At 34.3% G+C, this 12,847-nt stretch overlaps 2 protein-coding genes across 2 annotated transcripts; both read left to right on the top strand.

Annotated features, from left to right (window-relative positions):
* The first annotated feature begins 236 nt into the window (after nucleotides 1-236).
* On the top strand, nucleotides 237-3,702 carry LOC124371774 (protein ANTAGONIST OF LIKE HETEROCHROMATIN PROTEIN 1-like). The gene is made up of 2 exons (XM_046830118.1): nucleotides 237-626; nucleotides 2,797-3,702. The coding sequence occupies exons 1-2, from the start codon at nucleotides 322-324 to the stop codon at nucleotides 3,671-3,673; spliced, it is 1,182 nt and encodes a 393-aa protein (XP_046686074.1). The 5' UTR covers nucleotides 237-321; the 3' UTR covers nucleotides 3,674-3,702.
* Nucleotides 3,703-7,753: 4,051 nt separating this feature from the next.
* Nucleotides 7,754-8,674, top strand: LOC124371776 (piggyBac transposable element-derived protein 4-like). The gene has a single exon (XM_046830120.1). The coding sequence runs from the start codon at nucleotides 7,754-7,756 to the stop codon at nucleotides 8,672-8,674; it is 921 nt and encodes a 306-aa protein (XP_046686076.1).
* The last annotated feature ends 4,173 nt before the right edge of the window (nucleotides 8,675-12,847 follow it).

A 12,847-nucleotide genomic window follows, 5' to 3' on the forward strand; every position in this document is an offset into this window, starting at 1 on the left:
GATGAATCAGTTGTACCTTTTTTAGGTCGATTGTTTTTTCGACAATATTTGAAAAATAAAAGGCATCGTTAAAAAAAAAATCGTAAAAGTATTCAAATTGTGTGTGGATGGTGGTTACACATGTACTTACAAAGTATATGCTGGAAAAGAAAAGGAGCCTGAGCAAGAAGTTTCAGCCAAAGCTGTATTAGAATTAAAGTCCAGACTATATGGACGCAAAATGCGTCGCGCTGTTTTTGCGTCAACGCCCCGCTGGCCAGACTATACGAGCGCAGAAACCGCCACGTTGCTTCCCAGATCACTTTATTCCAAGTTGCCAATATGGATGCAGTGCAGATCGGTGCTGTAGGGTTTCAGTGTCTACTAGAGATGTATTTGGAAAAGACCAAAAGGCAGGATAGACGTTGGGGTACCCATCCCGTTCTAAGCAGCAGATTGACAACAGGTGCGTTTCATTTGATGTTTGAGAAGCACAGACAATATGAAGACAAATTTTACCAATATTACAGGATGTCTGTTAGCTCATTTGATGAACTTTTACATCTTGTCAGTGACGGTCTGATGAAGAAAGATACCAACATGAAAAGGAGTATTGAGCCAGCTGAAAGACTTGCTATAACCATCAGGTAAGCCGTTTATGGGTTAAATCGAAGGGTAGATCCATGTCAAGTGTTCCAGCAGTGGTTGCTTGACATTTTCAGAAACATTAATATTTGGTAGATCCATTTTGAAATGGGGACCCTATTTGTTTTGCCCGCTAGCTGTTTTCGCCTTTGCAAGCATCCCCCCAAATATAAGGAACTGACCTACCAAATAAAATTTTTTCTGAGATTATCAAGCAACCAATATTGTTTTCCTGGACCTTGGGATGGATTGACCCTGAAGTGGTTTTAAACATTTAGTGTATATTATTATTTTTTTCCTTCTAGAATAATGTTTGTTTGAAGTAAGGGTTATATAAAAAAACGCAAAAACAGTTCTGGAATATGTATTAGTTTTAGTTTAATGATTCTTTTAACATAGTATTATAAATATTTCTATCAGGTGTACAATATGTAACATTGGATATTGATAAAAAATACAAATAAGAGCCTCGTTCAGTTTAAATTGCAGTCAGACACTTACAAACACAATAGGTACGTTGTAATCATTTTGTGATACATTATAATCACTAGGTTAACATATTTTGGTAAACTTAATGTAACTGATTTTTATGTATTGATTACGGAACAACATTAAATTTCATTTACCTCAAATTGCTCTGAAAGTTAGCAGACCAATTTTGACCGAGTTATAAAATACAACCTTTTTCTATATATTTGTAATGAAGGAACAATGTAAGCCTATAACATTTTCCAATAGTTATATTAGGTTAGTCTTTTGTAAACAGATAACCTACAAACAATAGTAAACTAACCACATATTACAAAATATGAACTACTATTAAGTAAGTAAAGAATTGTATGACCAAGAAGTTTCAGTTCTGCACAAACACACTGGGAAGTTAATTACAAAATTGTCATTATTCCACAGTTAATCGGAATACTACTTCTTACTACTTCTTCTTACTAGAAGATGGTTCAATTCCCGGGTTCACGGAAAAATGTACAAATTCTGATATGTTAAATGGTTGGTTTTGAGTGTTGTCACTGGAAGTGGCATTAGAGCATTCGGTGTTTTCGTCATAGTCACCGATTATTGATGGTGTGGTCGGAGTCGGAGTTGTGTATGGTGAATTTAGGCCCGAGAACATTAATGGTGACGCAGATGTGTAGTCCATCATTTGGGTACGCACTGGCACTGGTTCCTGAACTCGTGTTTGGTTCATAATAGCATTTCGGAACACTTCAGTTAGTTGCATCCTAACATCAAAGGCAGCAAGTGGTGGTAGGCTGTCCATAACAGGAAGAAAGGACATTAAAAATGCCTTGTTCCCAGATTTATCTGAGCTGTTAGCTGAGGAAGTGTTCGCTCTTTGAATGGCGATGCTTTCTTGCATCAATGATGTAATGTTTTTTGAAGCTGATGTCAAAGTTCTCTCAATATTAGTTCTTTTTGACACACGTTCTTGTCTCTTCTGACGTTCAACTAGTGACGAATTTGAAACGCTGTCAGCACGGTCATTGTCATCTGCATTAGTTTGTTTCTACTGTTTCTACTGCTTCTTGTTCAGATATAATGTGTTCAAGGGGTGGAATATTTGATACGTTCTTGTCATTGGGCTTCATGTAAGGTGTCAAAAAAGACAGTTGGTCAAAGAAAATGTATTTCTTTTTTTTTTGTTGCTGGAGCTCCAGTCTCATTTTTCTTTAAAATACGTAGTTCCCGAACGAAATTGTCACGCAAAGTCTTCCATTTTTTCATCATATCTTTGCCTAAAACAAACGGAGCACTTTTAGAATCATATAACTGTATACTTGTCACAGGTTTAAAGCAGGTAATTATAATATAACATTTCTTGTTTGATTATAGTGTATTAGGGACATATTAGGGTCATTCCTTGTAAAATCATCAGAGTGGGGTTTCTTGACTGTTTTATTTTATTTTAATATTTTTATCACGACTTCTACCGCACTTCAGGAGATCAACACAATTAAAGAAAAGATTATACTATACTAAAAGGTTATACTAAAATCCCCTTCTGTTCTGACGTTATTTTACAAGAATTAAGTAAATTGTTTTATAATGTAAGACTTAAAAGCGTGTAAATCTACACATCTACAAAGACGGCAGTATCAATGTCTTATATTAGATAGTTATATTATGTTTCGCTTATATTTACGTTATATATTTTAGGTATTTGGGCTGTGGAATGAACTTCAGTGACCTTGAATTCGAATATCAAGTATCAAGAAAAACAATACGTCTCGTTGTTGAGGAGACCTGTGAAACAATTTCGGGAAAACTGCAGTCAACTGAAATGCCAATCCCTACAAGTGATGAATGGCTTTTGAAGGCAACGGAATATGAGAAGTTAACCAACTTCCCAAATTGTGTTGGTGCCATTGACGGCAAACACGTGCGGATACAATGTCCACCAAGTTCAGGTTCACTATACTACAACTTCAGGAAGTATTTTTCACTTGTATTGTTTGCAGTCAGCGACGCACAGTGCAACTTCACTGCAATAGATGTTGGTGCATATGGCCGGGAGGGCGATTCCACAATCTTCAAAAACTCAAACTTTTACAAAAGACTGAATGCCGGCCAACTGAACCTCCCAACAGAGAAACCGCTTTCACCAGAAGGCCCCACAGTACCTTTCGTATTTCTTGGCGATGAAGCTTTTGGTTTAACTACACGTGTGATGCGCCCTTACCCACAGAAGAAACTCACAAAAGAGAGAAGTGTATATAACTATAGGCACTGCAGAGCCAGACGTACAGTTGAATGCGCATTTGGAATTATGAGCAACAAATGGCGAGTAATGCATTCCTGTATCCTGGTGAACCCGATCTTTGCAACGAAAATCATTCAGTCTTGCTGTGTATTGCATAATTATGTAAAAAGGCGGGATGGTTACATTTTTGAAGAATCGCTTACATGTGACATGGATTGCTTGGTCGGAGCAGCAGTAGGAAGTGGTCGTAGTAACGGACTTGTAGTAAGGGACTTGTTCTGTGAGTATTTCAATGGACCAGGAGCCTTAAACTGGCAAAATCAATATGCCTAAGCACAATCACTTGAAAAAGTAGGACTTAGTAAAAGGAGAAAAAGTAAACTTAGAAAAAGTATAACAATATTATTTTCCTATGTAATAAATTTTAAAATAAAAAGTTTTGTAATTGACTACTTTGAATACATCCTGTTATGTTATTGTAGCTCCTCTCAAATTAGACCTTTGTATCATAATCTAGTGTCAGTTCTATAAACAGTATTGATCAACTCGTGAATAGGTTTAGTGAAGGTTGGCAAGGAAGAACAGTGACCTTGGACGACTCATAGCGCAGAAATAGACTTTTCACCCCTCCCCTTTCTACCAACCTACCGCCGGCGCGACGGCGACGCCGGCGCCGGTGCCGTCTGGGCTAGCCATGCGTCGTAACTTCGATATCTACAGCAGTAGATTTTTAAGTGCCAAAAACTGTGATCATGTACGCAATGGCACAATTAAATTACTAATGTTCTTTACAATACGTTACAAATAACATACGTTTAACATACATTTCAATATTTAAACCTTTTACGTCAAATAACCACACAATTAAACAAATAACCATATAATCAAACCGTAATTTAAGGAAAGAGATGATTTCAAAACGGTGTTAAGTTATTATCACAACAAAGTTGTAATTTCATTTTTGTCTTAATATACTTCCCATATTTATGTACGGTACTATTATTAATTATTGTCTTCGTTACTATTATAAAACAACAAAGATAGTTAGTTGTACTTGGTGCTTAGAAAAAATATGTTTACATCATTACACCTTTGTTTATAAATATATCAAACTTAGTTACCTGCTTCGTCCTTCATTTGGGGAGTCATTTCCTCCCAGTTGTCGTGCACAGCTGCTCCTACCTCCATCCAGCACTGAGCTTTAACATTTCTGTTTGAATATTCTTTTGACTGGACGTCATAAAGTGGAGGTCGCTTCTCTACTTCTAAGATGAACTTCTCAGTATCAAACATGTTGATGACTCTCACACAGAAGCACAATAACTACTCACTCAAGACTGCGACTGCGGGCCACGCATCTAGCGTCCGTATAGTCCGGCCCTAGCGTTGCGCAGCGCTATCTACGTCGCGCTGCTAACGTTTTTCCAGGGCTGGTCGCGTAAAAATGCGTCGACGCCGAGTTGGAGGGCAGCGTGCCGCGTAGACTGCGCTCGTATAGTCGCTCAAATTGACTTGCATTGCCATCCAAAATTAAAAATAGCGCAGCGTATTTAACGCGACGCATTTAGCGTCCGTATAGTACCAGCCTAACACGTTCAATGCGGTTGCGGTAGATCTACTGCACGGCTGCCTCGCGCCAGGCGCGCATGACGTAGATCTACTGCACAGCGCCATTGTTTAGAAACCCAGTCAGTGTGCTCTCAGCACTCGTCGTGTATGGTTGTCCGTTTTGCCGCTCGTGGGGATATACTTTTCCCGCGTTTTTGTGGTCGCCGTTTCTCAGTTAGCGTTTTGTGGTTAGTTTTTTAGACTACTTCAAATTTTACCGTTTTTGTTGTGTGTTTAGTGTTATTCTTATAATACAATAGACATGGATTTGCCTCCTGGAACTAGTGGAATCCAGAATAGACGTCAGTTTGTGGCTAATAGTGATTCTGATTATGAAGACGACCCTGGTGTCCCTGGTTATGCTCCGGACCTCGACGATGAACAATACGAGACTGATGAGTCAGAGGTCGAAGACCCAGACTATGATGTAAGACCACCACAATGGAGTCCTCAAACTATAGGTATGAAAGATGTACCGAAAATGAAAGGCATCAAGAATATTTGAAACTCTTATTAAATGAGGTGATGAACAGGCAGACGAGGCTCAAAAGGCTGTGAGAAACAAGAAGGACTAAACAGCAGCCAGTGAATGTTATAAAGAAGAAAGTACAAGTAAGTAGAAGTTATACTCGTTATAGTTTCATATTTCAATACAAATATAAGAATGTAGATAGATGTTGGTCAAATATTACAATCCACTTTTTTTAGTACAGTACCTTTTATATTAATATAAAGTTTTGAATAGAATATTTTCTTATTATGTTGCAATTTCCAATAGGTATTAAATTATTTTTCTTTCAAGAAAAGAAAATGTAATTCAACATACTGTTTTATTGAATAAGTTTATAAGTTTAATAGTAATTAATATCGATTGATTTGTTTTATTTTAGAAAAATTTACTTAAAACCTTAGTTAGAGCAGAAAATGAAGGGCATCAAGAATATTTGAAACTCTTATCAAATGAGGTGATGAACAGGCAGACGAGGCTCAAAAGACTGTGAGAAACAAGAAGGACTAAACAGCAGCCAGTGAATGTTATAAAGAAGAAAGTACGAGGAAGTAAAATTTATACTCGTTATAGTTTTGTATTTCAATACAAATATAAGAATGTAGATAGATGTTGGTCAAATATTACAATCCACTTTTTTTAGTACTTTACCTTTTATATTAATATAAGGTTTTGAATAGAATATTTTCTTGTTGTGTTGCAATTTCCAGTAGGTATTAAATTGTTTTTCTTTCAAGAAAAGAAAATGTAATTCAACATACTGTTTTATTGAATAAGTTTATAAGTTTAATAGTAATTAATATTGATTGATTTGTTTTATTTTAGAAAAATTTACTTAAAACCTTAGTTAGAGCAGAAAACGAAGGGCATCAAGAATATTTGAAACTCTTATTAAATGAGGTGATGAACAGGCAGACGAGGCTCAAAAGGCTGTGAGAAACAAGAAGGACTAAACAGCAGCCAGTGAATGTTATAAAGAAGAAAGTACGACAGCAGCCAGTGAATGTTATAAAGAAGAAAGTACGAGGAAGTAAAATTTATACCCGTTATAGTTTCGTATTTCAATACAAATATAAGAATGTAGATAGATGTTGGTCAAATATTACAATCCACTTTTTTTAGTACGGTACCTTTTATATTAATATAAAGTTTTGAATAGAATATTTTCTTATTGTGTTGCAATTTCCAGTAGGTATTAAATTATTTTTCTTTCAAGAAAAGAAAATGTAATTCAACATACTGTTTTATTGAATAAGTTTAATAGTAATTAATATTGATTGATTTGTTTTATTTTAGAAAAATTTACTTAAAACCTTAGTTAGAGCAGAAAATGAAGGGCATCAAGAATATTTGAAACTCTTATTAAATGAGGTGATGAACAGGCAGACGAGGCTCAAAAGGCTGCGAGAAACAAGAAGAAGGACTAAACAGCAGCCAGTGAATGTTATAAAAGAAGAAAGTACGACAGCAGCAAGTAAATGTTATAAAGGAGAAAGGACGAGTAAGTAGAAGTTATACTCGTTATAGTTTCGTATTTCAATACAAATATAATATATAGATGTTGGTCAAATATTACAATCCACTTTTTTTAGTACAGTACCTTTTATATTAATATAAAGTTTTGAATAGAATATTTTCTTATTATGTTGCAATTTCCAGTAGGTATTAAATTATTTTTCTTTGATGAAAAGAAAATGTAATTCAACATAATGTTTTATTGAATAAGTTTTAACACGTTAGCTGCCATGGAGGTCAGATCTGACCGGCAGTAAACTAGCCCTAAATGCCACGCTCATATTACTGCCCAACCCCGAAATTGCCAAGTTTCTAAAATTATTTTATTCATTAACTCGAATTGTTTTGTTAGTTAAAATTCATTTTCTGTCAAAACTGCATTGAAATCTCTTGAATATAATGCAATTTGAGCGTCGGCCATATCTGGCCGGCACAACATTTTTCGTTGTGATTTTTCATTAAAAATAACACTGCCGCCCAGATCTGGCCGGCACTATATTGCTCACTGTTGCGACTATTTTGTGCGCCGATGTTGGTATCAGTTAGGGCTGCCGTCTGCCACTGTCAGCGCTGTCAGCCACTGTCCTGCGCAGTAACCATTGCTCGTCCGTGCATTCCACTGCGTTCCCGCCATAGTGTATTGTATCTTCTAATAACCTATTGTGCGTGCGTAATCTTTTCTTTTAACCTAGTTTGAACGAAACTAAACTTGTGTAAACGATTTCATTATGAGTAGTAGAGACGTAAATGAAGAACAAATTCAAAGACTTTTGGACTGTCCAATGTCCAGTGAACCAGACCCTCAACATGAAATTGAGGAAAACATAGGTTCAAGTGTTGACGACACGGATGAAGATCCGGACTTTTTGCCAAGTGAATCGGATCATGACAGTAGTGATGATGAAGGCGAGGCTACAATGGAAATAGAGACAAATGATATGAACGGTGGCGATTCTGGTGAAAATGACGGAGAAGTGATGATGGATGAATGGACTGAATTTAAAGGTAGGCAACAAGAATTTCTTTTCACTTCTACTTCTGAGTACCATTTAAATATTGCCAATGATGCTAAACCTGTAGACTATTACTTAGCTTTCATTACTGACGACATTATACAAATGATGGTCGTAGAGACTAATAGAAATGCCAGTAAAGTATTGCGAGAAACGAGGTTGAACCGAAGTAGTAGACTTAATAAATGGGCTCCCACAGATGATGTAGAAATGTGGAAGTTTATTGGTATCCTCATATGGATGGGCTTGTCTAATCATCCCCGCATAACAGACTACTGGTCTGGCAACATTTTGTATAAGAATACTGTTGCTTCTCAAGTTATGAGCCGAAACCGTTTCCAGCTAATGCTACGCTTTTGGCATTTTAACGATCATGCTGCTGAGGAACGTGATGGGCGTATCGCAAAGATTTTGCCCCTAATTTCTAAGATGAACGACATTTTTTTGAACAAGAAATCTGCTGGCCAAGATCTCGTAATAGACGAGAGCATGATTCCCTTTAGGGGCAGACTGTCATTTCGACAGTACATACCCAACAAGGCCCACAAATATGGCCTAAAGATTTTCAAACTTTGTGACCAGCAAGGGTATACCTATTGTATAAAAGTTTACATGGGTAAAGGGACCATCCAGAATGAAAATAATGAATTAGTTTTCAACCTCAGTGGTCATGGAACTCATGGAACATAACTTGGATAAGGGACACATCTTATATGTAGATAATTACTACACATCAGTGCAACTTGCCAAAAATCTTTTAGCTAGAAGAACCCACCTTGTTGGTACTGTGAGAGCAAACAGGAAAGGTCTCCCTGCCGATGTTATGAAGGCACAAATAAAAAAAGGAGAAATGAAAGCCCTTGAAAATGAAGATGGTATTGTAGTTACCAAATGGAAGGACAAGAGAGAAGTGCGAATGTTGTCCACCAAACATGAAGTAGAGTACGTTCTCACAGGAAAAATAGACAAAAAAGGCAATGACATTTTTAAGCCATTAGTGATAGTTGAGTACAACAAGGGAAAGATGGGCATCGATGTGTCTGACCAACTCTCATCTTATAGCACTGGTGTTCGAAAGTCAAGAAGATGGTACCATAAAGCAGCAGAAGAAATAGTTCTTGGAACCGCTGTTGTAAACTCTTGGCTGGCCTACACTAATGCTGTGAAAGCAAGACCTACAGCAGGCGGACATCAGAAAAAGCACTGCATGTCAATTACAACTTTTAAAGAAAATCTGGCTGTTTCACTTATGGGTCCTAGATAATAACACTATTACTCCTGTAAAAGGTACAGGGCACCATTATCTGACTATATCTCAAAACTTTACTGGAGAGGGAAAGGGTAGACACAGGGTCAGAAGGTACTGCAAAATGTGTTACAAAAAAGCTGTACAAGTAAGTGGACGTGATGTGGCCAACAAACTGGGCAAAGTGAACACATTTTGTGAGCAGTGTCCTGAGAAGCCATACTTATGTAAAGACTGTTTTCGTGAAGTTCACAAATAACATGTTTTATAACAAAGTGTCATGTAATTATTATCAATATTGCAAATTTTTTACAATTTTATTTTATTTCACAACTAAATATTTTACAAGGAAATGTACTTTATTGAAAAAAATGATAGTTAGGTTTAATATGTCTGATTTATGTAAAAATTAAACCAAACATTTGTAAATCATTGGCTGTACCTTTATTCAATCCTTGAACAATCACTCCATCACGTAAAATGTGTTTCTAACAAGAATTTAATTCATTTTGTAAGTATCAAAATGATCGATATTACGTAATAAATACTGCCGGCCATTTCTGGCCGACACAATACCATGACAACAAGTCAATATTTGAGTATTAATTTCCCGCGCTAAAGTAAGTAGACAACAACGGGAGTCGTTTTGTAGGTAAATAGCGATATTCAAGATCGCTAGAAGTTCAACAAATTGACTGTAGACCGCAGCACATAGTAAAAAAACATAACCTAACATAACCCTGCTTTTTGATGTTGCCGGTCAGATATGGCCGACAGAAAGTCTTACCATTATATACGGTGCCGGCCAGATCTGACCTACATGGCATTTGAGAGAAGTTTCAAAAATACCTTTGGCAGCTAACGTGTTAAAGTTTTAATATTAATTAATATTGATTGATTTGTTTTATTTTAGAAAAATTTACTTAAAACCTTAGTTCGAGCAGAAAATGAAAGGCATCAAGAATATTTGAAACTCTTATTAAATGAGGTGATGAACAGGCAGACGAGGCTCAAAAGGCTGTGAGAAACAAGAAGGACTAAACAGCAGCCAGTGAATGTTATAAAGAAGAAAGTACGAGTAAGTAGAAGTTATACTCGTTATAGTTTCATATTTCAATACAAATATAAGAATGTAGATAGATGTGGTCAAATATTACAATCCACTTTTTTTAGTACAGTACCTTTTATATTAATATAAAGTTTTGAATAGAATATTTTCTTATTATGTTGCAATTTCCAATAGGTATTAAATTATTTTTCTTTCAAGAAAAGAAAATGTAATTCAACATACTGTTTTATTGAATAAGTTTATAAGTTTAATAGTAATTAATATTGATTGATTTGTTTTTATTTTAGAAAAATTTACTTAAAACCTTAGTTAGAGCAGAAAACGAAGGGCATCAAGAATATTTGAAAACTCTTATTAAATGAGGTGATGAACAGGCAGACGAGGCTCAAAAGGCTGTGAGAAACAAGAAGGACTAAACAGCAGCCAGTGAATGTTATAAAGAAGAAAGTACGACAGCAGCCAGTGAATGTTATAAAGAAGAAAGTACGAGAAAGTAAAATTTATACTCGTTATAGTTTTGTATTTCAATACAAATATAAGAATGTAGATAGATGTTGGTCAAATATTACAATCCACTTTTTTTAGTACTTTACCTTTTATATTAATATAAGGTTTTGAATAGAATATTTTCTTATTGTGTTGCAATTTCCAGTAGGTATTAAATTGTTTTTCTTTCAAGAAAAGAAAATGTAATTCAACATACTGTTTTATTGAATAAGTTTATAAGTTTAATAGTAATTAATATTGATTGATTTGTTTTATTTTAGAAAAATTTACTTAAAACCTTAGTTAGAGCAGAAAACGAAGGGCATCAAGAATATTTGAAACTCTTATTAAATGAGGTGATGAACAGGCAGACGAGGCTCAAAAGGCTGTGAGAAACAAGAAGGACTAAACAGCAGCCAGTGAATGTTATAAAGAAGAAAGTACGACAGCAGCCAGTGAATGTTATAAAGAAGAAAGTACGAGGAAGTAAAATTTATACTCGTTATAGTTTCGTATTTCAATACAAATATAAGAATGTAGATAGATGTTGATCAAATATTACAATCCACTTTTTTAGTACGGTACCTTTTATATTAATATAAAGTTTTGAGTAAAATATTTTCTTATTGTGTTGCAATTTTTAGTAGGTATAAAATTATTTTTCTTTCAAAGAAAAGAAAATGTAATTCAACATAATGTTTTATTGAATAAGTTTATAAGTTTTAATATTAATTAATATTGATTGATTTGTTTTGTTTTAGAAAAATTTACTTAAAACCTTAGTTCGAGCAGAAAATGAAAGGCATCAAGAATATTTGAAACTCTTATTAAATGAGGTGATGAACAGGCAGACGAGGCTCAAAAGGCTGCGAGAAACATTGTATTTCAATACAAATATAAGAATGTAGATAGATGTTGGTCAAATATTACAATCCACTTTTTTTAGTACTTTACCTTTTATATTAATATAAAGTTTTGAATAGAATATTTTCTTATTATGTTGCAATTTCCAGTAGGTATTAAATTATTTTTCTTTCAAGAAAAGAAAATGTAATTCAATACACTGTTTTATTGAATAAGTTTAATAGTAATTAATATTGATTGATTTGTTTTATTTTAGAAAAATTTACTTAAAACCTTAGTTCGAGCAGAAAATGAAAGGCATCAAGAATATTTGAAACTCTTATTAAATGAGGTGATGAACAGGCAGACGAGGCTCAAAAGGCTGTGAGAAACAAGAAGGACTAAACAGCAGCCAGTGAATGTTATAAAGAAGAAAGTACGAGTAAGTAGAAGTTATACTCGTTATAGTTTCATATTTCAATACTAATATTAAGAATGTAGATAGATGTGGTCAAATATTACAATCCACTTTTTTTAGTACAGTACCTTTTATATTAATATAAAGTTTTGAATAGAATATTTTCTTATTATGTTGCAATTTCCAGTAGGTATTAAATTATTTTTCTTTCAAGAAAAGAAAATATAATTTAACATACTGTTTTAATTGAATAAAATAAGTTTAATAGTAATTAATATTGATTGATTTGTTTTATTTTAGAAAAATTTACTTAAAACCTTAGTTAGAGCAGAAAATGAAGGGCATCAAGAATATTTGAAACTCTTATTAAATGAGGTGATGAACAGGCAGACGAGGCTCAAAAGGCTGCGAGAAACAAGAAGAAGGACTAAACAGCAGCCAGTAAATGTTATAAAGAAGAAAGTACGAGTAAGTAGAAGTTATACTCGTTATAGTTTCGTATTTCAATACAAATATAAGAATGTAGATAGATGTTGGTCAAATATTACAATCCACTTTTTTTAGTACAGTACCTTTTATATTAATATAAAGTTTTGAATAGAATATTTTCTTATTATGTTGCAATTTCCAGTAGGTATTAAATTATTTTTCTTTCAAGAAAAGAAAATGTAATTCAACATACACTGTTTTATTGAATCAGTTTATAAGTTTAATAGTAATTAATATTGATTGATTTGTTTTATTTTAGAAAAATTTACTTAAAACCTTAGTTAGAGCAGAAAATGAAGGGCATCAAGAATA

This window comes from Homalodisca vitripennis, unplaced genomic scaffold (assembly GCF_021130785.1).
Source record: "Homalodisca vitripennis isolate AUS2020 unplaced genomic scaffold, UT_GWSS_2.1 ScUCBcl_1988;HRSCAF=6299, whole genome shotgun sequence".
NCBI classification, from domain to species: Eukaryota; Metazoa; Arthropoda; class Insecta; order Hemiptera; family Cicadellidae; genus Homalodisca; species Homalodisca vitripennis.

What these genes read in the sequence shown, in the direction of transcription:
- LOC124371774 (XM_046830118.1), top strand. Translation starts at nt 322, where the DNA reads ATGGATGCAGTGCAGATCGGTGCTGTAGGGTTTCAGTGTCTACTAGAG. An exon ending in AGACTTGCTATAACCATCAG is followed by an intron (nt 627 to 2,796) that starts GTAAGCCGTTTA and finishes TATATATTTTAG; the next exon opens with GTATTTGGGCTGTGGAATGA.
- LOC124371776 (XM_046830120.1), top strand. Translation starts at nt 7,754, where the DNA reads ATGTCCAGTGAACCAGACCCTCAACATGAAATTGAGGAAAACATAGGT.